The 26,469-nt window shown below is 57.6% G+C and overlaps 1 protein-coding gene across 1 annotated transcript in view; it reads left to right on the top strand.

Annotated features, from left to right (window-relative positions):
* Positions 1-26,089, top strand: part of LOC145339764 (phosphofurin acidic cluster sorting protein 1-like) — a 50,872-nt gene extending 24,783 nt beyond the window's left edge. The window contains 21 exon segments of the mRNA XM_080184294.1: positions 562-657; positions 4,728-4,787; positions 5,539-5,696; positions 6,959-7,052; positions 8,576-8,656; positions 12,079-12,194; positions 13,329-13,455; positions 13,543-13,647; positions 15,573-15,679; positions 15,895-16,049; positions 16,628-16,738; positions 17,606-17,708; positions 17,816-17,858; positions 18,927-18,969; positions 19,961-19,996; positions 19,999-20,022; positions 20,025-20,051; positions 20,054-20,102; positions 22,583-22,800; positions 23,713-23,835; positions 25,669-26,089. Of these exon segments, the coding sequence (XP_080040420.1) occupies positions 562-657; positions 4,728-4,787; positions 5,539-5,696; positions 6,959-7,052; positions 8,576-8,656; positions 12,079-12,194; positions 13,329-13,455; positions 13,543-13,647; positions 15,573-15,679; positions 15,895-16,049; positions 16,628-16,738; positions 17,606-17,708; positions 17,816-17,858; positions 18,927-18,969; positions 19,961-19,996; positions 19,999-20,022; positions 20,025-20,051; positions 20,054-20,102; positions 22,583-22,800; positions 23,713-23,835; positions 25,669-25,787 (1,995 nt within the window). The 3' untranslated portion in view covers positions 25,788-26,089.
* The last annotated feature ends 380 nt before the right edge of the window (positions 26,090-26,469 follow it).

The raw sequence follows: 26,469 nt of genomic DNA, 5'->3' as shown, positions 1-26,469 counted from the left end.
CCTACCATTCTTCCTACCAAAGTGGACCACCTCACACTTACCAACATTAAATTCCATTTGCCATTTCCTGGCCCATTCGCCCAGCCTATCTAGATCCTTCTGCAGACTCTCCACACCCTCCGCACAATTTGCCTTTCCCCCAATCTTGGTGTCATCAGCAAATTTCGACACCCTGCACTCGGTTCCCTCCTCCAGATCATCTATATAAATGGTAAATAGCTGAGGCCCCAGCACCGACCCCTGGGGCACCCCACGGGTCCCACACACACACTGACTCTCACTGGGGTACGGGTCCCACACACACTGACTCTCACTGGGGTACGGGTCCCACACACACTGACTCTCACTGGGGTACGGGTCCCACACACACACTGACTCTCACTGGGGTACGGGTCCCACACACACTGACTCTCACTGGGGTACGGGTCCCACACACACTGACTCTCACTGGGGTACGGGTCCCACACACACACTGACTCTCACTGGGGTACCCTGTGTCGGGGTGGGATATTAAGTGTGACAGTCTCTAACTGAACGATCTGTGATTCCTCTCCCGGGAAGGATTCGTATTTTGAAGATGAGGATGTCGGAAAAAGGAAAAAAACGCGACGGAAACTTCCAAACTCGTCCGCCATTTCCCGTGGAGGGATCAGCAATGTAAGCAGCGGGAGTCTGTCCGGTCAGGGAGGAAATGGGGAAGGGGACGATAGGCATTGGAGACAGGAGGAGCATCCCTGTGGAGAGGCTGGACTTGTGGACTTGGACCCGTACTGAGACAGAGCTGGGGCTTTTCCGCATCAGACAGGGTTCAGTCCAGACTGAGGGTGGGGAGAGACACAGAGCCCCACTGGCGCTGGCTGGCAAGAGATGGTGGGGTTTGGGGGGATCTCAGGCACGGAAGTGGGCAGTAGGGGCTGTCAGGGGAGGCAGGCAGGAATCCCAGGGCAGAAAGGGGGCAGGAGTGGGCAGCAGGAACCGTGTGGGGGAGGGGGAGAGGGGGCAGGATGGCGTGGGGAGGGGAGGGGAGGGCAGGGATGGTTTGGGGGAAGGGAAGACAGGGAACGGGTTGTCAGGATGTGGGGGCAGGGACAGTGTGGGCGAGGGGGAGAGTGAGGCAGGGGTTGCCAGAGTGAAAGGGGGCAGGGACGGTGTGGGGGAAGGGGAAGAGGAGAGGGATGGTGTGGGGGAAGGGGAGAGAGGGCAAGGATTGCCAGGGTGGGGGGCAGGGACGGTCTGGGGGAAGGGGAGAGGGGGCAGGTATTGTCAGGATGAGGAGCCAGAAATGGGATGGGTAAGCGAGAGAGAGGGGCAGGCTTGGTGTGGGGGAAGGGGGCAGAGATTGCCAGGGTGCGGTGGGGCAGGCTCAGTGTGGGGGAAGGGGAAGGGGGACAGGCTCTGTGTGGGGGAAGGGGGATGGGCTCGGTGTAGGGGAAAAGGGACAGGCTCGGTGTGGGGGAAGGGGAAGGGGGACAGGCTCGGTGTGGGGGAAGGGGGACAGGCTCGGTGTGGGGGAAGGGGAAGGGGAAGGGGACAGGCTCGGTGTGGGGAAGGGGGACAGGCTCGGTGTGGGGGAAGGGGAAGGGGGACAGGCTCGGTGTGGGGGAAGGGGAAGGGGGACGGGCTCGGTGTGGGGGAAGGGGGACAGGCTCGGTGTGGGGGAAGGGGAAGGGGGACAGGCTCGGTGTGGGGGAAGGGGGACAGGCTCGGTGTGGGGGAAGGGGAAGGGGGACAGGCTCGGTGTGGGGGAAGGGGAAGGGGACAGGCTCGGTGTGGGGGAAGGGGGACAGGCTTGGTGGGTGAAGGGGGACAGGCTCGGTGTGGGGGAAGGGGGACAGGCTCCGTGTGGGGGAAGGGGGACGGGCTCGGTGTGGGGAAGGGGAAGGGGAAGGGGACAGGCTCAGAGTGGGGGAAGGGGACAGGCTCGGTGGGTGAAGGGGGACAGGCTCGGTGTTGGGGAAGGGGAAGGGGACAGGCTCGGTGTGGGGGAAGGGGGACAGGCTCAGTGTGGGGGAAGGGGAAGGTGACAGGCTCAGTGTGGGGGAAGGGGGACAGGCTCGGTGTGGGGGAAGGGGGAGGCTCGGTGTGGGGGAAGGGGGACAGGCTCGGTGTGGGGGAAGGGGACAGGCTCGGTGTGGGGGAAGGGGGACAGGCTCGGTGTGGGGGAAGGGGGACAGGCTCGGTGTGGGGGAAGGGGGACAGGCTCGGTGTGGGGGAAGGGGGACAGGCTCGGTGTTGGGGAAGGGGGACAGGCTCGGTGTGGGGGAAGGGGGACAGGCTCGGTGTTGGGGAAGGGGACAGGCTCGGTGTGGGGGAAGGGGGACAGGGCTCGGTGTGGGGGAAGGGGGACAGGCTCGGTGTGGGGGAAGGGGGACGGGCTCGGTGTGGGGGAAGGGGGACAGGCTCGGTGCGGGGGAAGGGGGACAGGCTCGGTGTGGGGGAAGGGGGACAGGCTCGGTGTTGGGGAAGGGGGACAGGCTCGGTGTGGGGGAAGGGGACAGGCTCGGTGTTGGGGAAGGGGGACAGGCTCGGTGTTGGGGAAGGGGACAGGCTCGGTGTGGGGGAAGGGGGACAGGCTCGGTGTTGGGGAAGGGGGACAGGCTCGGTGTGGGGGAAGGGGGACAGGCTCGGTGTGGGGGAAGGGGGACAGGCTCGGTGCGGGGGAAGGGGGACAGGCTCGGTGTGGGGGAAGGGGGACAGGCTCGGTGTTGGGGAAGGGGGACAGGCTCGGTGTGGGGGAAGGGGACAGGCTCGGTGTTGGGGAAGGGGGACAGGCTCAGTGTTGGGGAAGGGGACAGGCTCGGTGTGGGAGAAGGGGGACAGGCTCGGTGTTGGGGAAGGGGGACAGGCTCGGTGTTGGGGAAGGGGACAGGCTCGGTGTTGGGGAAGGTGACAGGCTCGGTGTTGGGGAAGGGGGACAGGCTCGGTGTGGGAGAAGGGGGATGGGCTCGGTGTGGGGGAAGGGGGACAGGCTCGGTGTGGGGGAAGGGGAAGGGGGACAGGCTCGGTGTGGGGGAAGGGGGACAGGCTCGGTGTGGGGGAAGGGGAAGGTGACAGGCTCGGTGTGGGAGAAGGGGGACAGGCTCGGTGTGGGGGAAGGGGACAGGCTCGGTGTTGGGGAAGGGGGACAGGCTCGGTGTGGGGGAAGGGGGACAGGCTCGGTGTGGGGGAAGGGGAAGGGGGACAGGCTCGGTGTGGGGGAAGGGGGACAGGCTCGGTGTTGGGGAAGGGGGACAGGCTCGGTGTGGGGGAAGGGGGACAGGCTCGGTGTGGGGGAAGGGGAAGGGGACAGGCTCGGTGTGGGGGAAGGGGAAGGGGACAGGCTCGGTGTTGGGGAAGGGGGACAGGCTCGGTGTGGGGGAAGGGGGACAGGCTCGGTGTGGGGGAAGGGGAAGGGGACAGGCTCGGTGTGGGGGAAGGGGAAGGGGACAGGCTCGGTGTTGGGGAAGGGGGACAGGCTCAGTGTTGGGGAAGGGGACAGGCTCGGTGTGGGAGAAGGGGGACAGGCTCGGTGTGGGGGAAGGGGGACAGGCTCGGTGTGGGAGAAGGGGGACAGGCTCGGTGTGGGGGAAGGGGGACAGGCTCGGTGTTGGGGAAGGGGACAGGCTCGGTGTGGGAGAAGGGGAAGGGGGACAGGCTCGGTGTTGGGGAAGGGGGACAGGCTCGGTGTGGGGGAAGGGGGACAGGCTCGGTGTGGGGGAAGGGGAAGGGGGACAGGCTCGGTGTTGGGGAAGGGGGACAGGCTCGGTGTGGGGGAAGGGGGACAGGCTCAGTGTGGGGGAAGGGGGACAGGCTCGGTGTGGGGGAAGGGGAAGGGGGACAGGCTCGGTGTTGGGGAAGGGGGACAGGCACGGTGTGGGGGAAGGGGAAGGGGGACAGGCTCGGTGTGGGGGAAGGGGGACAGGCACGGTGTGGGGGAAGGGGAAGGGGGACAGGCTCGGTGTTGGGGAAGGGGGACAGGCTCGGTGTGGGGGAAGGGGGACAGGCTCAGTGTGGGGGAAGGGGGACAGGCTCGGTGTGGGGGAAGGGGGACAGGCACGGTGTGGGGGAAGGGGAAGGGGGACAGGCTCGGTGTGGGGGAAGGGGGACAGGCACGGTGTGGGGGAAGGGGAAGGGGGACAGGCTCGGTGTGGGGGAAGGGGAAGGTGACAGGCTCAGTGTGGGGGAAGGGGGACAGGCTCGGTGTGGGGGAAGGGGACAGGCTCGGTGTGGGGGAAGGGGGACAGGCTCGGTGTGGGGGAAGGGGGACAGGCTCGGTGTGGGGGAAGGGGAAAAGGGGACAGGCACGGTGTGGGGGAAGGGGAAGGGGACAGGCTCGGTGTGGGGGAAGGGGACAGGCTCGGTGTGGGGGAAGGGGAAGGGGACAGGCTCGGTGTGGGGGAAGGGGGACAGGCTCCGTGTGGGGAAGGGGGACGGGCTCGGTGTGGGGGAAGGGGGACAGGCTCGATGTGGGGGAAGGGGAAGGGGACAGGCTCGGTGTGGGGGAAGGGGATGGGGGACAGGCTCCGTGTGGGGGAAGGGGAAAAGGGGACAGGCTCGGTGTAGGGGAAGGGGACAGGCTCGGTGTGGGGGAAGGGGAAGGGGACAGGCTCGGTGCGGGGGAAGGGGTAGGGGTTGCCAGGGTGCGAGTGGGTCAGGCTCGGTTGGGGGCAGGAACTTTGCTGCCTATGTTTGTCAGAAGGATTTTCATTTTATTCTGAGGTTAATGAACGATTGTGATTAATTTGCAGCAACAAAACATTAAACAGAAGTTTGTGGCTCTGCTGAAGAGATTCCGGGTCACAGATGAGGTGAGGACTTTGTGCTTGAATCAACAGATACCCAGGACAGAGAGACACAGAGAGAGAGAAAGACAGGGAGGGAGGAGAGAAAGACAGGGAGGGAGGAGAGAGAGGGAGGGGGAGAGAGAGAGACAGGGAGGGAGGGAGGGAGAGAGAGACAGGGAGGGAGAGAGAGACAGACAGGGAGGGAGGGAGAGAGAGGGAGGGAGGGAGAGAGAGTGAGAGACGGAGGGAGGGAGGGAGAGAGAGTGAGAGACAGGGAGGGAGAGAGCGAGAGACAGGGAGTTGGGGAGACAGCAAGAGACAGGGAGGGAGAGAGAGAGAGACAGGGAGGGAGAGAGCGAGAGAGAGTCAGGGAGGGAGAGAGCGAGAGAGAGACAGGGAGGGAGGGAGAGAGAGAGAGACAGAGTGAGAGAGAGAGACACACACAGACAGAGTGAGAGACTCGGGGTGAGAGAGAGTGAGAGACACACACAGCGAGAGACACACAGATAGAGAGTGAGAGACACACAGACAGAGTGAGAGAGAGACACACACAGACAGAGAGAAACACACAGACAGAGAGACACAGAGAGAGAGAGAGACAGAGAGAGACACACAGAGAGAGACAGACACAGAGAGAGAGAGAGACATGGACGTGCGCGTACACACACACACACACACACACACACACAGTGATCTCACTGTTCTCTGGGTGTTGGGCTGTACGGTCTGCTTGCTGTTCCCAGGTTGATGTGGTTCTTTCCTATCCTGTCCTCAGGTCTTAGCCCTGGAACATGTATCTACCGAGCAGATCCAGGAGGTGGAGGAGGACCTGGATTTGCTGTACGACAGTCTAGAATTGTACAACCCTAGTGACAGTGGTCCCGAAATGGAGGAGACGGAGAGTGTCCTCAGCACCCCCAAACCCAAGCTCAAGTAAGTGAGCCCCAGGCTTTCCTAGCCTAGTGTCTAATCCAGTTATCAAGTTAGACACCACTGAGTATGAGAGCTGAGAATGACCCCTCGAGGCAACTCACAATGATCTACCAGACTTGATCCCACGGTGGAGTGGGGGAGAATGTGGGACTCAGTCCCACGGTGGGAGTGGGGGAGAATGTGGGACTCAGTCCCACGGTGGAGTGGGGGAGAATGTGTGACTCGCTCCCACGGTGGAGTGGGGGAGAATGTGGGACTCAGTCCCACGGGGGGAGTGGGGGAGAATGTGGGACTCGCTCCCACGGTGGGAGTGGGGGAAGAATGTGTGACTCGCTCCCACGGTGGAGTGGGGGAGAATGTGGGACTCGCTCCCACGGGGGGAGTGGGGGAGAATGTGGGACTCGCTCCCACGGGGGGAGTGGGGGGAGAATGTGGGACTCACTCCCACGGGGGGAGTGAGGGAGAATGTGGGACTCGCTCCCACGGGGGGAGTGGGGGAGAATGTGGGACTCGCTCCCACGGTGGGAGTGGGGGAGAATGTGGGACTCGCTCCCACGGTGGGAGTGGGGGAGAATGTGGGACTCGCTCCCACGGTGGGAGTGGGGGAGAATGTGGGACTTGCTCCCACGGGTGGAGTGGGGGAGAATGTGGGACTCGCTCCCACGGGGGGAGTGGGGGAGAATGTGGGACTCGCTCCCACGGGGGGAGTGGGGGGAGAATGTGGGACTCACTCCCACGGGGGGAGTGAGGGAGAATGTGGGACTCGCTCCCACGGGGGGAGTGAGGGAGAATGTGGGACTCGCTCCCACGGGGGGAGTGGGGGAGAATGTGGGACTCGCTCCCACGGGGGGAGTGGGGGAGAATGTGGGACTCGCTCCCACGGGGGGAGTGGGGGAGAATGTGGGACTCGCTCCCACGGCGGGAGTGGGGAGCGGGACTCGCTCCCACGGCGGGAGTGAGGAGCAGGACTCGCTCCCATTGGAGTGCTCAGTTGAACAATGGGTGATGACAATAGGTGAGCAGAGATTGAAGGAGGCTCTGGTGGAGCAGAAATGCTAGCAGGGATCAGGTGGGCCAAGTGGCCTCTTTCCAAACTGTCTATCCCAATATATGTAATCCATGTCTCCATCTGTCACTCAATAATTCTCTCTCTCTCCGACACACTCTCTCCTCCTCCCAGTCTCCCTCTTGCTCATTTCTCTCTCTCTTTCTTTCCTGTTTAGTTTTCACTCTCAGTCTCTCTCTCTCTTTGTCTCCCCCAGGCCGTTTTTTGAGGGAATGTCTCAGTCAAGCTCGCAGACAGAGATCGGAAGCCTGAACAGTAAGGGCAGTCTCAATAAGGAGTTATCCAGTCCGGTGAGTGACACACAGCGCTATTCGGGCACTTCCCACTTCTGGGGCTGTTGGGACAGGATAGGAAACTCAGAGACGGAGGGGAGAGTGATGGCCTAGTGGTATTATCATTGGACTATTAGACTAGAAACTCAGCTAATGTTCTGAGCTTCGAATCCTGCCACGGCAGATGGTGGAATTTAAATTCAATTAAAAAAATCTGGGATTAAGAATCTACTGATGACCCATTGTTGGAAAAACCCATCTGGTTCCCTTTAGGGAAGGAAATCTGCCGTCCTTACCCTGGTCTGGCCTACATGTGACTCCAGAGCCACAGCAATGTGGTTGACTCTCAACTGCCCTCCAGGGGCAACTTGGGATGGGCAATAAATGCTGGCCCAGCCAGAGACACCCATGTCCAGGAATGGATAAAAAATCTAGAAGTTAGCTATAATATTGGAGTTGTATAAAACATTGGTGAGGCCACAACTAGAAGATTGTGTACAGTCCTGGTCACCACATTACAGAAAGGATATAATTGCTCTGGAGACAGAGTGCATAGGAGATTTACAAGAATGTTGCCAGGGCTTGAAAAGTGAGGAGAGACTGGATTAGTTGGGGTTATTTTCCTTGGAACACAGAATTGAGGATTGAGTTGATTGAGGGGAACAAAATTCTGATGGGAAGCGATAGTGTGGACAGGATAAACTTGTTTCCCTTAGTGGAGAATTCTAGACATAGAAATCATAGAAACATAGAATCAAAGAAACCCTACAGTGCAGAAAGAGGCCATTTGGCCCATCGAGTCTGCACTGACCACAATCCCACCCAGGTCCTAACCCCATATCCCGACATATTTACCCATTAATCCCTCTAATCTACAGATCTCAGGACACTAAGGGCAATTTTTAACATGGCCAATCAACCTAACCCGCACATCTTTGGACTGTGGGAGGAAACCTTAGCACCCAGAGGAAACCCTCACAGACACAGGGAGAATGTGCAAACTCCAAGCACACAGTCACTCAAGGCCAGAATTGAACCTGGTTCCCTGGAGCTGTGAAGCAGCAGTGCTAACCACTGTGCTACTGTGCCGCCCCGAATAGATTCAAGATAAGTGGAACAGGTGTAGGGGAAGATGAGGACGAACTCTTTTACACAGAGGGTGGTGGGTGTCTGCAATTGGCTGCCTGAGTTTGTGGTGGAGGTAGAGACCTTAAACTCCTTTAAAAAGTACCTGGATCTGCACCTTAAGTGCTGTAAACCACAGGGCTATGGATCGGGTGCGGGAAGGTGGGATTAGAAAGGATATTCTTGGGCTAGCATGGACAAGATGGGCTGCATGGCCTGTTTCTGTGCTGGAACTTTTCTGTGGTTCTGTGAGATGAGGATGAGGAAGAGGGAGACGGGAATGGGAAAAGAGAATGTGTGTGTGCGTGTTTGTGTGTGTAGGGGTTGGGGGGGCAGAAAAAGGGAATGAGAGCAACAAAGGGAGACGGGGATTCTAATATACATACTTCCCCTTCTTCTGTTCCTGTGCCAACCAGCTGGAAGCCTTGCCGTCTGAAAAGCTCCGGGTGTCCCGCACAAAACTCCAGGAGGAGGTGATGGCAGAGGTGGAGGCGCCGGTAACGTACAACATTCACTCTGGGATAGGGCGGGTGTTTGGTATGTCACGATTACTCTCAGGACTAAGTCACAAACACCTGGGATTGTGCTCCCTATTCCAGGCCTTTACTCAGTGCTGAGGGAGCGCCGCACTGTGGGAGGGTCAGTGCTGAGGGAGCGCCGCACTGTGGGAGGGTCAGTGCTGAGGGAGCGCCGCACTGTGGGAGGGTCGGTGCTGAGGGAGCTTCGCACTGTGGGAGGGTCAGTGCTGAGGGAGTGCCGCACTGTGGGAGGGTCGGTGCTGAGGGAGCTTCGCACTGTGGGAGGGTCAGTGCTGAGGGAGCGCTGCACTGTGGGAGGGTCGGTGCTGAGGGAGTGCTGCACTGTGGGAGGGTCGGTGCTGAGGGAGCTTCGCACTGTGGGAGGGTCAGTGCTGAGGGAGCGCCGCACTGTGGGAGGGTCGGTGCTGAGGGAGCGCTGCACTGCAGGAGGGTCAGTGCTGAGGGAGACCGCACTGTGGTCAGTCCTGACCTGTAGCTGAGATGTTGAAGTGAAGCTGAGTCTTCCCCCTGGGGTGTATCGGGATCCCTGACCAAGTTACAGGGCCAGGCCTGCTGAGGGAGCTTCGCACTGTGGGAGGGTCAGTGCTGAGGGAGCGCTGCACTGTGGGAGGGTCAGTGCTGAGGGAGCACTGCACTGTCAGGGGGCGTTGGGGGGAGGGAGCTCTCCCCAGTGTCCTGGGTCCAATATTTCTCCCTCAAACCAATATCTGGGTGATGATCAGATTGCTGTGTGTGGGATCTTGCTCTGTGTAAATTAGCTGCTGCCTTTCCTACAGCAGCGAGCATACTTCAAAAAAAAACTCCTTCATTGTGCGTGAAACACTTTGGGATATCCTAGCAGGGGAGAGGAGATGGGGAGTGGGAGGTGGGAGTTTCTCTCTGGGTTGTCCTGAGGAAGAGAGGGGAGCTGGTGGGATTGGAGGGTCAGGGTCTGTGTTTCTCTCTGGGATGTCCTGAGGAAGGGAGGGGAGCTGGTGGGATTGGAGGGTCAGGGACTGTCTTTCGCTCTGGGATGTCCTGAGGAGGGATAGGAGTGGGAGAGATGGGGGATGGTTTACTCTCTCCCAGCACACAGCACTGCCATTTGCAGTCCATGCGGAACTCAGTCCTTGTCACTCTGAGTGCAGGCATGCACTCCTGTAGCTGATCTCACTTCGCTGATAGAGCCCAGAGGATGAGTGAGATCCAGTGAGGCAGGACTGGTGGGGGTTGTATTCACCCCCCTCCCACACCCACCACCCAGCAGATACCTCTCCCTCCTTGTGGGTTTAACGTTACTCTGTCCATACCTCCCCGAGGGAGAGGTGTCACTAAGGGGGGACTTGTCCCTCAGTAGGACCTTGGACTCTCTCTCTCTCTCTGTCACTGCCTCCCTCTCTCTCTGCCCTGTCTCTCTTTTGCTCTGTCACTCTCTCTCTCTGCCCTGTCTCTCTCTCTCTCTCTGCCCTGTCACTGCCTCCCTGTCTCTCTCTCTCGCTCTGCATGCCCTGTCTCTCTCTCTCTCTGCCCTGGCAGTATCTCTCTCTCTCTCTCTGCCCTGTCACTATCTCTCTCTCTCTGCCCTGTCACTATCTCTCTCTCTCTGCCCTGTCACTGTCTCTCTCTCTCTCTGCCCTGTCACTGTCTCTCTCTCTCTCTCTGCCCTGTCACTATCTCTCTCTCTCTCTGCCCTGTCACTGTCTCTCTCTCTCTGCCCTGTCACTGTCTGTCTGTCTCTCTCTCTCTGCCCTGTCACTGTCTCTCTCTCTGCCCTGTCACTGTCTCTCTCTCTGCCCTGTCACTGTCTCTCTCTCTGCCCTGTCACTGTCTCTCTCTCTCTGCCCTGTCACTGTCTCTCTCTCTCTGCCCTGTCACTGTCTCTCTCTCTCTGCCCTGTCACTGTCTCTCTCTCTCTCTGCCCTGTCACTGTCTCTCTCTCTGCCCTGTCACTGTCTCTCTCTCTGCCCTGTCACTGTCTCTCTCTCTGCCCTGTCACTGTCTCTGCCCTGTCACTGTCTCTCTCTCTGCCCTGTCACTGTCTCTCTCTCTCTGCCCTGTCACTGTCTGTCTGTCTGTCTCTCTCTCTGCCCTGTCACTGTCTGTCTGTCTCTCTCTCTGCCCTGTCACTGTCTCTCTCTCTGCCCTGTCACTGTCTGTCTGTCTGTCTCTCTCTCTGCCCTGTCACTGTCTCTCTCTCTGCCCTGTCACTGTCTGTCTGTCTGTCTCTCTCTCTGCCCTGTCACTGTCTCTCTCTCTGCCCTGTCACTGTCTCTCTCTCTGCCCTGTCACTGTCTCTCTCTCTCTGCCCTGTCACTGTCTCTCTCTCTCTGCCCTGTCACTGTCTCTCTCTCTCTGCCCTGTCACTGTCTCTCTCTCTGCCCTGTCACTGTCTCTCTCTCTCTGCCCTGTCACTGTCTCTCTGCCCTGTCACTGTCTCTCTCTCTCTGCCCTGTCACTGTCTCTCTCTGCCCTGTCATTGTCTCTCTCTCTCTCTGCCCTGTCACTGTCTCTCTCTCTGCCCTGTCATTGTCTCTCTCTCTCTGCCCTGTCACTGTCTCTCTCTCTCTCTCTGCCCTGTCACTGTCTCCCTCTTCCTCTGTCTCTGCCCTGTCTCTTTTTCTCTCCCTCTCTATGTCCAGTTGCTGTGTCACTCTCTCTCTCTGCACATCCTGTCTCTTTCTCTCTCTCTCTGCTCTGTCTCTTTTTCTGTCCCTCTCTCTCTCTGCCCTATCACTCTCTCTCTCTCTCTCTCTGTGCCCTGTCTCTCTCTCTCTGCATGCCCTGTCTCTCTCTCTCTCAGCCCTGTCTCTCTCTCTCTCAGCCCTGTCTCTCTCTCTCTCAGCCCTGTCTTTTTCTCTCTCTCTCTTGCCCTGCCTCTCTCTGCCCTGTCCCTGCCTCTTTCTCTCTCTGTGCCCTGTTGTTGTGACTCTCTCTCTGTCGCTCTGTTTCTCTCTGCCCTGTCCCTGTCCCTCTCTGCTCTATCTCGTTTTTGACTGACTCTCTCTATGCTCAGTTGCTGTATCACTCTCTTCCTCTCTCTCTCTCTGCATGCCCTGCCTCTCATTTTCTCTCTCTATGCCCAGTTGCTGTGTCACTGTCTCTTTCTCTCTGCCCTGTCACTGCCTCCCTCTCTCTATGCCCTGTTGTTGTCTCTCTCTCTTTCACTCTCTGCCCTGTCCCCCTCTCTCTGTCTCTCTGCTGTCTTGTTTTTTTCTCTCTCTCTCTCTATGCTCAGTTGCTGTGTCACTCTTTCTCTCTCTCTCTCTATGCCCAGTTGCTGTGTCACGCTCTCTCTCTCTCTGCCGTCCCTGATGCCCTGCGCAGTTTGAGTCTGCACTGCCCCTTGTGGATATCTCAATGGGCTGAGTGTAATACATTAACAGACTGAATTATTCCAATAGGAGTTAATGGAACAAGAGTTGCAGAGTGAACTGAATACTTCTGGCACCAGCCTCGACAAAACCAAACCCCTCACAAAAAGTGGCAAATCAGATTCTCAGATCTTCGCATCTCCCAGGTACTGATCATAAAATGCTGACAGTGCAGGAGGCCATTCAGTCCATCGAGCCAACACCAATCCCACCCAGGCCCTATCCCTGTAACCCCAAACACTTACCCTGCTAATCCTCCTGGCATTAAAGGGGCAATGTAGCATGGCCAATCAACCTAACCTGCACATCTTTGGAGTGTGGGAGGAAACCGGGGCACCTGGAGGAAACCCACACAGACATGGGGAGAATGTGCAAACTCCACACAGTGACCCGAGCTGAGAATTGAACCCAGGTCCCTTGTGATGGGAGGCAGCAGTGCTAACCCAGTGTGCTACTGTGCCGCCTTACTTCACAACACCTAGTTCGGTTTTGAGTCCCACACACACTGACTCTAACTGGGGTACGGGTCCCACACACACTGACTCTCACTGGGGTATGGGTCTCACACACACTGATTCTCACTGGGGTACGGGTCCCACACACACTGACTCTCACTGGGGTACGGGTCCCACACACTGACTCTCACTGGGGTATGGGTCCCACACACACACTGACTCTCACTGGGGTACGGGTCCCACACACTGACTCTCACTGGGGTACAGGTCCCACACACACACTGACTCTCACTGGAGTACGGGTCCCACACACACACTGACTCTCACTGGGGTACGGGTCCCACACACACACTGACTCTCACTGGGGTACAGGTCCCACACACACACTGACTCTCACTGGGGTACGGGTCCCACACACACACTGACTCTCACTGGGGTACGGGTCCCACACACACACTGACTCTCACTGGGATACGGGTCCCACACACACACTGACTCTCACTGGGGTACAGGTCCCACACACACACTGACTCTCACTGGGGTACGGGTCCCACACACACACTGACTCTCACTGGGGTATGGGTCCCACACACACACACACTGACTCTCACTGGGATATGGGTCCCCCACACACTGACTCTCACTGGGGTACAGGTCCCACAATTCATGTGGAGACACGGGCAGAAGCTGGGATCGTTCTGTTCGGAGCAGGGAAGGTTCGGGGGGAGACTGAATCGAGGCGTTCAGAATCAGGAAGGGTTTGGATAGAGTGAATAAGTAGTGTTTCCAGTGTCAGGTGATGTGTTGATGTTCTGTGTGTTGCAGTAAGGCAGACATTGCTCACACTCCGAAGCACAAGAGGACTCCACTGAAGGACCGCCAGGTCTCTCGGGCACAGAGTGAGCGTGCAAACAGTTCCGACAGCGAGCGGTCCCCGGAGCTCAGTATCCAGGTAACCGGAGCTTTGGTGTGGTCTGGGTTTGGGCTGGAGTTGTTACTGTGTCAGATTCTCAGTGCCGCTTTGTGGTTCTGTCTGCAGGTTCCTCGCAAAGTGGTTTACGATCAGCTGAACCAGATTCTGGTGTCTGACAGCACCGTACCGGAGTCAGTGATCATGGTCAATGGTGTGGACTGGCAGGGCCAGGTACATTCTCTCACCACGCCCCCATTGCCTCTGCTTTCCGCTAACTGCTTTGGCTCTTTATAGTCGTGACACCTTTGAAGGTACCGTGATACACCCCGATTAGTGTCTGCGCCTGTAAACCCCCAATCCCGCCACCCCCCCCCTCTCAAATCAGCACCTGTCGAATTGGACAGTTCTTGGAGCCAGTGCCCCAGTGAGTGTCAGCCAGCGCAATAATCCTGTCGAATAGCAGCACAGTGGTTAGCACAGCTGCAGCATCAGAGACCTGGGTTCAATTCCCAGCTTGGGTCACTGTCTGTGTGGAGTCTGCACGTTCTCCCCGTATCTGCATGGGTTCCCTCAGGGTGCTCCGGTTTCCTCCCACAGTCCAAAAGATGTGAGGTCTAGGGGGATTGGCCATGCTAAATTGCCCCTTCGTGTCCAAAGATGTGCAGGTTAGGTGGATTGGCCATGCTAAATTGCCCCTTCGTGTCCAAAGATGTGCAGGTTAGGTGGATTAGCCATGCTAAATTGTCCCTTAATGGTCAAAGATCTGCGGGTTGGGTGGATTGGCTGTGCTAAATTGCCCCTTAGTGTCCAAAGATGTGCAGTTTAGGTGGATTGACCATGGGAAATGCCTGTGGTTATTGAGGTAGGGTGAGGGAGAAGGCCTGGGTGGGATGCTCTTGCGGAGAGTTGGTGCAGACCCGATGGGCTAAATGGCCTCCTTCTGCACTGTAAGGACTCTGTAGCTCTATGACAATGAAGTTGTTAGTTCCATTGAGAATAATGAGGAGAAGTGATTAAAAAGTCAATGGTTTACTTATAAAGGAACAGAGAGACGTGGGAATCTACACCCATTAATCTTTCAGGTGGCAGTACAGAATGAGGTTAACTGCTAAACAGCCTTAGGGGGTCCCTGACTTTCATAAGGAATGAGTACAAAAAGGACATGATGTGAAGGCCTTTCTAAACACTGGGTTAGACCCCAGCTGGATCACTGGGCCCAAATCCGGGAGCCCCACACTTAAGGAAGGATGTTGAGGCTTTGGAGAGGGTGTGGGGGTAGATTTTCTAGAATGTTCCCAGGGATGAAGGGGTGTCAGTTAATGTGGAGAGAGACTGGGAGAAGCTGGGATTGTTCCCCTTGGAGCAGGGAAGGTGCAGGGGGAGTTTGAATCGAGACATTCAGAATCAGGAAGGGTTTGGATAGAGTGAGTAAGGAGAAAGTGTTTCCAGTGTCAGGAGGGTGGGGAACCATAGTTGGGGGGGGTGGATACAGATTGAAGAGAATTGGGGAAAGAACCAGATGGGGAGATGTATCTGCACCTGTTCCAGTGTGGCTGGTTACTCTCTCTCGGAGTTATCCAGATCCCTCAGCCCGGGATTGGCTCTGCTTCAAGGCCAGGCTATGCTGGAGGGAGTTCTTACGTTCACCCAGCCTCGTATAGGAACAGGAGGCCGTTCTGCCCCTCCAGCCTGTACTGCCGTTCAACAGCAACCTCTCAATCTTAAGTTGGGACATTTCCAATTGACCCCCACGGCCCCCTCTCCGCGACTGCTTTTTGTGGGAGAGTGTTCCAGATTCCCACTCCCCTTAGTGTGAGGAAGTTCCTCATGACATTCCAACCTCCGGTCTGACCACCCTGCATTCCCCTTCCCCCCAACCCCTCCCTTCCCCCTACCACCCAAACCCTGTCTTGTTCTGGACTCTTCCCCTCCCCATCAGAGGAAATAGTTTCTCTCTATCCAATCCTTTAATCATCTTAAACTCCCCCTCGATTAGATCCTTCCCTCGATCTTCCACACGTGAGGGGGCACCAGGCTCACCTGAGTGAACCTGTCCTCGGGATTTAACCCTTTCAGCCTGGAGTCAGTCACTAGGGCAGTGCGGGTGCTGGTTCTCTCTCTCTGATGTTGTCTCTCTCTCTCTCTCCTCCCTGCAGTATGTCTCTGAACTCCTCCTCGAACAGAACAAAGCCTACATCTGCACGTGCTCCATGATCGAGGTTCAGACCTGCCTTTCTGCCATCCTCACACGGATACAGCGCTAGTACGTACATCCTCCAGTCACTCTGCAGTGACCAAACCCCTGTCCATCCCTGGGTGAGGGTCCAGAGTGCCACAAGTGCACCTCTGTCTGAGGATCAGTCGGGGTTTGGGTGTTGACGTCTGGGGGGGAGTTGTTGGTGTTTGGGTCTCAGGGTTTGCTCTGTGTGTGTGTGTGCGCGTGCGCGCTGACTCCATGCTCTGGTTCTGATCCACCAGCTGTAACTGCAATGCCCAGATGCCCCGGCCGGTGAAGGTGGCAGCGGTCGGGGGGCAGAGTTACCTCAGCGCCATCCTCCGATTCTTCGTGGAGCAACTCGCCAACAAAACGTCAGACTGGCTCAACTACCTGCGCATCTTGGTCATTCCCCTGGGTGAGTGTTGGAGTGGGGACAGGGGGGGTGGGCGCGAGGGGCAGGGTGGCTGCGCGAGGGTGAGGGGGAAACCGTGAGGGGGAGGTAGGGCCACAAAGGTGAGAGAAGGGTGTGAGGGAGGGGGAGGGGGCTGTGATGAGGGGGTGGGGGGGTGGGTCCGTGATGGAAGGGGGCCATGAATGGGAGGGGAGTGCAAGGTGGGGGGGGGGGCCGCAAGGAAGAGGGAGGCAGTCTGAGTAAGGGGTGGGGTGTGAGAGGCAGTCTGTGTGAGGGGTGGTCCGTGTGGGGGTGGTCTGTGTGGGGCAGGGGGGAGGAGTGGTCTGTGTGAGGGGCAGGAGGAGGTGAGGGGTGGTCCGTGTGGGGGTGGTCTGTGTGAGGGGCAGGGGGGAGGAGTGGTCTGTGTGAGGGGCAGGAGGAGGTGAGGGGTGGTCCGTGTGGGGGTGGTCTGTGTGAGGGACGGGGGGAGGAGTGGTCTGTGTGAGGGGCAGGAGGAGGTGAGGGACGGTCTGTGTGAGGGGTGGGGGGGGGGGGGGGGTGACAGTGTGAGAGTTGTGCTGATGTGAATCTTTCTGTGGCAGGCTCCCACCCTGTTGCGAGGTACATGGCCTCACTGGACAGCAGGTACAGCAGCCTGTTCCTGGACTCTGCATGGAGTGACCTGTTCAGCAAGTCCGAGCCCCCCGGTACAGGTAGGAGCAGTGGGGATGGAGGAAAGTGGGCTGGGGCTGGGTGGGGGAGATGGGGGGCGGGGGGAGGGGGGGGAGGTGTGGAGAGGTGTGAAACCAGGCCTCTCCCTTGGTGATTGTTTGTCTGGGTTTGTGTAACTGGGTTGATGCATTGTGGAATATTCTACATCCCTCTGATTCGCCGCACCCTCCGTCCCCCCCGCTTCTTTCACCCCCCCGCTCTGCCCCCCCCCCAACCCCTGCTCTCTCCGCCCCCTAACCCCTGCTTTCTCCGACCCTGCTCTGTGTCCTGCCCCCTGGTCGGCTCCCTCCCTGGCTCCCATCCTCCAGCTCCCCTCCCCCACTCCTCCTTACCCTGTCTGAATACATGGTAACGTACAGTTATCTGAATGCAGGGTAACGTACAGCCGTCTGAATACTGTGGGGCATACAGCATCCATGGGCATGGACAGAGTGATAGTCAGAAGCTTTTTCCCAGGGTGAAAGAGTCAATTACTAAGGGGGCACAGGTTTAAAGTGCGAGGGATAAGGTTTAAAGGAGATGTACGAGACAGAGGGTTCTGGGTGCCTGGAACTTGTTGTTGGGGGAGGTAGTTAAAGCAGATAAAATAGTGAGTTTTAAGGGGCGTCTGGACAAATCCATGAATAGGATGGGAATAGAGGGATACGGTCCCCGGAAGGGTAGGGGGTTTTAGTTCAGTCGAGCAGCATGGTCGGTGCAGGAGGGGCCGAAGGGCCTGTTCCTGTGCTGGAATTTTCTTTGTTCTTTGTACACTGGATGGTACACACCCTCTGGCTCTGCTGCACCCAGGCAAAAGCTGCTCTTTCATCTTATTTAACAACTTTTGGGCCTGTTGTTGTTCTTTTTAGACCCGCTGGATGTGGTAGGACGGATTACGCAGTACATTTCAGGGGCACATGTATCTCACCAGCTCCCGATAGCTGAGGCCATGCTGACTTGTAAACACAAGAGGTAAGGAAGTTGAATTTATAAAGCCTGGGTCAGTAGGCCCGGAGTAACTGGTTGTCATGGTTCCTGATCTGCTGTGTGATTGTCTAACTGACTCTTTCTCCCCACAGTCACGAGGACGATTCCTACCAGAAATTTATCCCCTTTGTTGGTGTGAGTATCTTCAATACTGACAGTTACCCTTCAAGGGCAGGTTTTCTGCCTCTATGACACTCTCTCACACACACACACACACACACACACACTCTCTCACTCGCACGTACTCTCTCTCTCTCTCATCCGCACGCTGTCTCTCTCGCCCGCACGCTGTCTCTCTCTCTCTCTCGCATGCACGCGCTCTCTTGCACGCTCTCTCTCTCTCGCATGCACGCGCTCTCTCTCTCTCTCTCTCGCATGCACGCGCTCTCTCTCTGTCTCTCTCGCACGCACGCGCTCTGTCTCTCTCGCACGCACGCGCTCTGTCTCTCTCGCACGCACGCGCTCTCTCTCGCACGCACGCGCTCTCTCTCGCACGCACGGCTCTCCTCTCTCGCACGCGCTCTCTCTCTCTCGCACGCACGCGCTCTCTCTCGCACGCACGGTGCTCTCTCTCTCGCACGCACGTGCTCTCTCTCTCGCACGCACGCGCTCTCTCTCTCGCACGCACGCGCTCGCTCTCTCACACACACGCGCTCTCTCTCGCACGCACGCGCTCTGTCTCTCTCTCGCACACACGCGCTCTCTCTCTCTCACATGTACGCGCTTTCTCTCTCACACACACGCGCTCGCTCTCTCTCTCACACACACGCACTCGCTCTCTCTCACACGCGCTCTCTCTCTCTCGCACGCACGCGCTCTCTCTCTCTCGCACGCACGCGCTCTCTCTCTCTCGCACGCACGCGCTCTCTCTCTCGCACACGCGCTCTCTCTCTCGCACGCACGCGCTTTCTCTCACACACACACGCTCGCTCTCTCACACACACGCGCTCTCTCTCTCTCGCACGCACCCGCTCTCTCTCTCTCGCACACACGCACTCTCTCGCACGCACGCGCTCTCTCTCTCGCACGCACGCGCTCTCTCTCTCGCACGCACGTGCTCTCTCTCGCACGCACGCGCTCTCTCTCTCGCACGCACGCGCTCTCTCTCTCGCACGCACGCGCTCGCTCTCTCTCGCACGCACGCACTCTCACACACAGACCACGAGAATTTTGGAATATAAAATATGATTTCTTTTCTTCCAGGTGGTGAAGGTTGGAATTATTGAACCGTGTCCATCCACTGCAGGTAACAGCATGCCTGCCTGTGCACAGCAGGAAACAGCGTGCCTGCCTGTACAGACAGCACACTCTCTCTGAGTATATCTGCTTCTGCTCATCTTGATTTTATATTAAGATCAAAGGGCATAGGTTTAAGGTGAGAGGGGAGAGACACAAAAGTGTCCAGAGGGGCAATTTTTTCACACAGAGGGTGGTGTGTGTCTGGAACGAGCTGCCAGAGGTAATAGTAGAGGTGGGTACAATTTTATCTTTTACAAAGCACTTAGACAGTTACATGTGTAAGATGGGTATAGAGGGATATGGGCCAAATGTGGGCAATTGGGATTAGTTTAAGGGTTTTTAAAAAAGGGCAGCATGGACATGTTGGGCCGAAGGGCCTGTTTCCATTCTGTAAACCTCTATGATTCTATGAACATATTTCTCAGCCTGTGTATTTCCCTGTGGGTCTCTGTGTAAACACCCACACTGATTGGTGACTGGTGTCTCCCACAGAGAGCTGCTCTCACTTCAGCCTGACTTCCAGTGGCTTCTCCAAGTCTGAGCAACAAAAATCAGTTGAGTGTGGGCTGGTCAACCATGAGGGTTATTGGAGAACAACTACCTGTGTATGAGGAGTGACAGGGCGTGGTGAGGTGGGGGCTGTGTGCAGGGAGAGCCTCTGTGTGGCGTGTCCCTGCGGGGGGGAGCATCCCTGCGGAGGGAGAGGTCCCATGCAGGTTGTGCACAGGGGGAGTTTCTCTACACAGGAGTGTTTCTGCGGGAGGTGTATAGAGTGACTCTGTGTAACAGGGTGGGTCGCAGAGTTAGCCGTGTCCCTGGGCAGGGTGGGTCGCAGAGTTAGCCGGGTCCCTGGGCAGGGTGGGTCGCAGAGTTAGCCGGGTCCCTGGCGGGTGGGTCGCAGAGTTAGCCGGGTCCCTGGGCAGAGGGCAGGATACTGCATAAACCCGGATGGTGGGATTGCATTGCTCAGTCTCTGATTTTCACTCTGGTTTTTACAGTGAGCGAGCCAGAGGACACTGTGACTATTGCGACCTGCCCCCCTCCACATCCCCGCCACATGGTCCAGCTCAACCCTGGTCAAAGAGGCCTCGTCACCCCGCCCTCCTCACCTTCCATGAGTGGGAATCTCCTCACAGCGAGGTGAGTGTCAGAATATGATATAGGGTTCTGGGGCTGGGGCGGTGGAGGGGGAGGGCAGGAAGAGGGAGAAGGGTATAGAGTCACTGGGGAGACGGGAAGCATTACAGAGACTCGAGGGTAGAGGGAGAAAGGTATGGGGTCCATAGGAGAGGGGTAGAGGTCCAGGAGAGAGGGGGAGGAATCCAGGGAGAGATGGAAGGGTCCAGGGGAGGGGGAGGGGGGTGGGTCCAGGGGACAGGTGGAAAGGTACAGGGGAGAGGGAGCGGCGGAGGGGTCCTGGGGAGAGGGAGAGGCGGAGGGGTCCGGGGGTACGGGGGGAGGTGTCTGGGGAGAGGGGAGGAGGAGAAAGAGACCAGGGAGAGGGGGAGGAGTCTGAGGAGAGGGATCCAGGGGAGAGGCGGAGGGGTCCGGGGACAGGGGGAAGGGTGCAGGGGAGAGTTGGAGGTGTCCGGGGAGCAGGAGAGTGGGAGGGTTCAGGGAAGGGTGTGGTATCTGGGGGCCGGGAGAGGCGGTGCTGCTTAGGGAGAGGAGTTCCATGTCCTGGGGAAATGGGGAGGGGTCCAGGGGCAAGAGTACAGTCCCCTGGGAGAGAGAGAGTAGTACTGAACCATGGGAACAGAAGGTGAAAGACACAAGGCCTGAGGGAGAAAACTATAGGACCATGGGGGAGTGGGCTCAAAACCCAGGGGAAGAGCTAGAGGGCTAAAGGGCCCTGGGGAGGTACGGGGTACAAGTCCCCCGGTGAGGTTATTACAATCTGGGTGGGGGTGACGCTCTATGCTGGTGTTGCTCTATGCTGGTGTTGCTGTTATTGTGGTCCAGGTGGGGCTGATGTTCTGTAATGACGTTATTACAGACCAGGTGGGGCCAATGCTCTGTAATGGCATTATTACAGACTGGGTGAGGCTGACAATCTGTAATGGTGTTATTACAGTTTGGGGTGGGGCTGACACACTGTAAAGTTTTATTGCTTTCTAGGTGAGGCTGACATTCTGTAATGGTGTTATTGTAGTCTGGGTGGGACTGATGCTCTGTAATGGGGTTATTACAGTCCAGGAGAGGCTAATGCTCTGTAATAGTGTTAGGACAGTCTGACTGGGCCTGACGGTCTGTTATTAGAATCTTGGTGGGCCTGATGTTCTGTAATGGTGTGATTACAGGCTGGGTGGGGCTGATGCTCTGTGTTGGTATTATTACAGTCCAGTTGGGACTAAAGCTCTGGAATGGTGTTATTACACTCCGGCTGCAGCTGACGCTTTGTAATGGTGTTATTACAGTCTGGGTGGGGTTGACATGCTGTTATGGTATTAATACAGTCCAGATGAGGCTGACGTTCTGTAATGGTGTTATTACAGTCTAGTTGGGGCTGACGCTCTGTAATGGTGTTATTACAGTCCAGGTGGGGCTAACACTCTGTAATGGTGTTATTACAGTCTGGGTGGGATCGACGCTCTGTAATTACAGTCTGAGTTGGGCTGGTGCTCTGTAATGTTGTTATTACAGTCTGGGTAGGGCTGATGCTCTGTAATAGTGTTGAGGAGGAACTTCTTCAAAGGGTGGTGAATCTCTGGAATTCTGTGCCTGTTGAAGTGGTGGAGGCTACCTCGCTAAATATATTTAAGTCACGGGTAGATAGGTTTCTGATAGACAGGGGAATTAAGGGTTATGGGGAGAAAGCGGGAAAGTGGAACTGATCCACTTCAGATCAGCCATGATCTTATTGAATGGCGGGGCAGGCTCGAAGGGCTAGATGGCCTACTCCTGCTCCTATTTCTTATGTTCTTATGTTGCGGTTTATGCTCTGTAATGGTGTTATTACAGTCTAGTTAGAGCTGGCGCTCTGTAATGGTGTTATTGCAATCTGGGTGGGGTTAATGCTTTGTAATGGTGTTATTACAGTCCGGTGGGCTGACGCTCTGTAATGGTGTTATTACAATCTGGGTAGAGTTGATGCAGTATAATGGTGTTATTACAGTCCAGGTGGAGCTAACACTCTGCAGTGGTGTTATTCGAGTCCAGGTAGGTCTGTCAATTTGTAATGGTGTTATTACAGTCTGGGAGGGGCTGCTGCTCTGTAATGGTGTTATTACAATCCAGATGGGGCTGATACTCTGTAATGGTGTTATTACAGTCTGAGTGAGGCTGACTCTCTGCAATGGTGTTATTACAGTCTAGGTGGAACTGATGCTCTGTGTTGGTGTTATTACAGTCCGGTGGGGCTGACACTCTGTAATGGTGTTATTACAGTCTGGGTGGAGCTGATGCTCTATGTTGGTGTTATTACAGTCCGGGTAGGGCTGACACTCTGTAATGGTGTTATTACAGTCTGGGTGGAGCTGATGCTCTGTAATGGTGTTATTACAGTCTGAGTGAGGCTGACTCTCTGCAATGGTGTTTTGCAGTCTAGGTGGAACTGATGCTCTGTGTTGGTGTTATTACAGTCCGGATGGAGCTGACACTCTGTAATGGTGTTATTACAGTCCAGGTGGTGGTGAGGCAATGGGCCTCCAGGTGGATTACTGGCTCTCTCACTCAGCGGAGAAGAGGAAGGAAGGGGAGAAGCGTGATGTCAATGTGAAGAACACGTTGAAGAGTGCGTTCCGCTCGGTGCAGGTCAGCCGGCTGCCGAATGGCGGCGAACTCACACCGTCCATCACCATGTCCATGACGGTGGTCACCAAAGAAAAGAACAAGAAAGGTCAGTACGGAGGGACCGAGGGAGGGCGTGAAGGAGGCAGAGGGAGGGAGGGAGGGTCAGTGGGAGAAAGAGACTGGGAGGAGAGGAGGGGTAGGGAGGGGCTCAATGGGCAGGGAGGGAGGGAACAAAGGAAATGATTTGGAAACATTGAGTGGGATTGGGGCTCGTTGGGGATCAATGGGGAATGTGGGGGGATTTGGAGAATTATGGGGAACGTGGAGGGATTTGGGGATCAATGGGGAACGTGGAGGGATTTGGGGATCGATGGGCAACGTGTGGGGATTTGGGGATCGATGGGGAATGTGTGGGGATTTGGGGATCGATGGGGAACGTGCGGGGATTTGAGGATCGATGGGGAACGTGCGGGGATTTGGGGATCGATGGGGAACGTGCGGGGATTTGGGGATCGATGGGGAATGTGCGGGGATTTGGGGATCGATGGGGAACGTGTGGAGATTTGGGGATCGATGGGGAATGTGGGGAGATTTGGGGATCGATGGGGAATGTGGGGGGATTTGGGGATCGATGGGGAACGTGCGGGGATTTGGGGATCGATGGGGAACGTGCGGGGATTTGGGGATCGATGGGGAATGTGCGGGGATTTGGGGATCGATGGGGAATGTGCAGGGATCGATGGGGAATGTGGGGGGATTTGGGGATTGATGGGGAACGTGTGGGGATTTGGGGATCGGTGGGGAATGTGTGGGGATCAATGGGGAACGTGTGGGGATTTGGGGATTGGTGGGGAACTTGCGGGGATTTGGGGATTGGTGGGGAATGTGCGGGGATTTGGGGATCGGTGGGGAATGTGCGGGGATTTGGGGATCGGTGGGGAATGTGTGGGGATTTGGTAACTGGATGATCGGGCTGGGTGATGCATGTATGAATTGTTGAAGTTTATTCCATGTTTAGTGCCAACAATATTCCTGAGCAAGAAACCAAAGGAAAAGGAGTTGGATTCAAAGAGTCAGGTCATTGAGGGAATCAGCCGACTGATCTGCTCCGCCAAACAGCACCACCAGATCATGTTAAAAGGTCAGCCTTTGGGTTGGGGAGGCAACGCCCTTTCTCTGTAACCCCCTCTCGCCCCTATACCCCCCGATACCCCCTCCCCACCCCCTGGTAAACCCCCTCCCCCCTGTAACCCCCTCCCCGCCCTAACAACCCCTCCCTATTTCAGTAACCTCCTCTAGCCCTTACACCCACTTGCTCCCCCTCCCTCTCTCGCTCCCCCCTCCCTCTCTCGCTCCCCCTCCCTCTCTCGCTCCCCCCTCCCTCTCTCGCTCCCCCCTCCCTCTCTCGCTCACCCCCTCCCTCTCTCGCTCCCTCCCTCCCCCTTGCTCCCTCCCTCCCCCTCCCCCCTCCCTCCCTCCCTCTCCCCCCTCCCTCCCTCCCTCCTTCCCTCTTCCCCTCCCTCCTTCCCTCTCCCCCTCCCTCTCCCCCCTCCCTCCTTCCCTCTCCCCCTCCCTCCCTCTCCCCCCCCTCCCTCTCCCCCCCCTCCCTCTCCCCCCCTCCTTCCCTCCCCCTCCCCCCCTCCCTCCCTCCTTCCCTCTCCCTCCTTCCCTCTCCCCCTCCCTCCCTCTCCCCCTCCCTCCCTCTCCCCCTCCCTCCCTCCCCCTCCCTCCCTCCTTCCCTCCCCCTCCCTCCCTCCTTCCCTCCCCCTCCCTCCCTCCTTCCCTCCCCCCTTCCCTCTCCCTCCCTCCCTTCCCTCTCCCTCCTTCCCTCTCCCCCTCCCTCCCTCCCTCTCCCCCTCCCTCCTTCCCTCTCCCTCCTTCCCTCTCCCTCCTTCCCTCTCCCTCCTTCCCTCTCCCCCTTCCCTCTCCCCCTCCCTCCCTCCCTCCTTCCCTCTCCCTCCTTCCCTCTCCCCCTTCCCTCTCCCCCTCCTTCCCTCTCCCCCTCCCTCCTTCCCTCTCCCCCTCCCTCCCTCTCCCCCTCCCTCCCTCTCCCCCTCCCTCCCTCTCCCCCTCCCTCCCTCCTTCCCTCTCCCTCCCTCCCTCCTTCCCTCTCCCCCTCCCTCCTTCCCTCTCCCCCTCCCTCCCTCCCTCCTTCCCTCTCCCCCTCCCTCCCTCCCTCCTTCCCTCCCTCCTTCCCTCCTCCCTCCTTCCCTCCCTCCTTCCCTCTCCCCTCCCTCCCTCCTTCCCTCTCCCCCTCCCTCCCTCCTTCCCTCTCCCCCTCCCTCCCTCCCTCCCTCCTTCCCTCTCCCCCTCCCTCCCTCCCTCTCCCCCTCCCTCCCTCCCTCTCCCCCTCCCTCCCTCCCTCCCCCCCCTCCCTCTCCCTCCCTCCCTCCCTCCCTCCCTCCTTCCCTCTCCCCCTCCCTCCCTCCCTCCCTCCTTCCCTCCCTCCTTCCCTCCCTCCTTCCCTCTCCCCCTCCCTCCTTCCCTCTCCCCCTCCCTCTCCCCCTCCCTCCTTCCCTCTCCCCCTCCCTCCCTCCCTCCCTCCCTCCTTCCCTCCCTCTCCCCCTCCCTCCTTCCCTCCCTCCTTCCCTCCCTCCTTCCCTCCCCTGGTTGATGACATTGCCGACACTGATTTTACTGACTGTTCTGGTCACCAGGTCTGTGTGTCTGACGGATATTACAGTCAGATAGAGGAAGGGGCTGTGGAGATACAGACTGACTGATGAGGGGGGCGGAGATACAGACTGCTGATTGGGGGGGAGATGCAGACTGATTGCTGATTGGGGGGGAGATACGGACTGATTGCTGATGGGGGCGGAATACAGACTGATTGCTGATGGGGGGGGCAGATACAGACTGATTGTTGATTGGGGGGAGATACAGACTGATTGCTGATGCGGGGGGGTAGATACAGACTGATTGCTGATGCGGGGGGGTAGATACAGACTGATTGCTGATGTTTTGTGTGTTGCAGTGTCAATCGATGGATTTGACTGGAATGAGGTGAAGTTTTTCCAGCTGGCAGCTCAGTGGCCGACCCACGTCAAACACTTCCCCATTGGACTGTTCTCATACAGTAAAGCCTCTTGTTAACTCAGCGCAGGAAGAAGAGGCCACACACGCATACACGCACACGCACACACACACACGCATGCATACACGCACGCGCACACACATGCACACACAGTCAGAGCAAACTGCAGTCTGCCAGCTCACAGTGCTGAGTGAGACACCAGCGTCTGACTGCAGTAAATCACCGGGATGTTCCAGATTCCAGACCGCCCGCTTGTTACAGGCACATTGTAAATGGCCAGCTCATTGTAAATGGCCAGCTGTGTAGAGAGTCGCTTTTATACTCATCTGTGAACCGTGTCCATGACATCCCCTCTGTGACTCCCCCCACCCCCGAGTAATTCCCCCACCGCCTGTAATTTCCCCCAGTGACTCCCCTTTCCCCTCCATGTTTCCCCTGTGATTTCTCCCCCATGATTCCCCCCCCAGTGATATCCCCCCTCTGAATTCCCCCGTGATGATCCCCCCCACCGTGATGATGTTCCCCGTGATAATTTCCCCCCCCGTGATTTCCCCTCCCTGTGATTTCCCCCCCATGATTCCCCCATCCCGTGATCGCCCCCCCACCCCGTGATCGCCCCCGTGTTTCCCGCTTCCGTGATTCCCCCCATGATTCCCCCTGTGACTCTTCCCCTAGTGATTTCACCCCCCTCACCTCCCCCCCCCGTGATTACCCCTGTGATTTCAGCGTGATTATCCCACT

The sequence above is a fragment of the Carcharhinus amblyrhynchos genome, unplaced genomic scaffold (assembly GCF_965287045.1).
Source record: "Carcharhinus amblyrhynchos unplaced genomic scaffold, sCarAmb.v2.hapA scaffold_662, whole genome shotgun sequence".
Classification (NCBI taxonomy): domain Eukaryota; kingdom Metazoa; phylum Chordata; class Chondrichthyes; order Carcharhiniformes; family Carcharhinidae; genus Carcharhinus; species Carcharhinus amblyrhynchos.
This window is presented reverse-complemented; position numbering and strand designations above follow the sequence as displayed.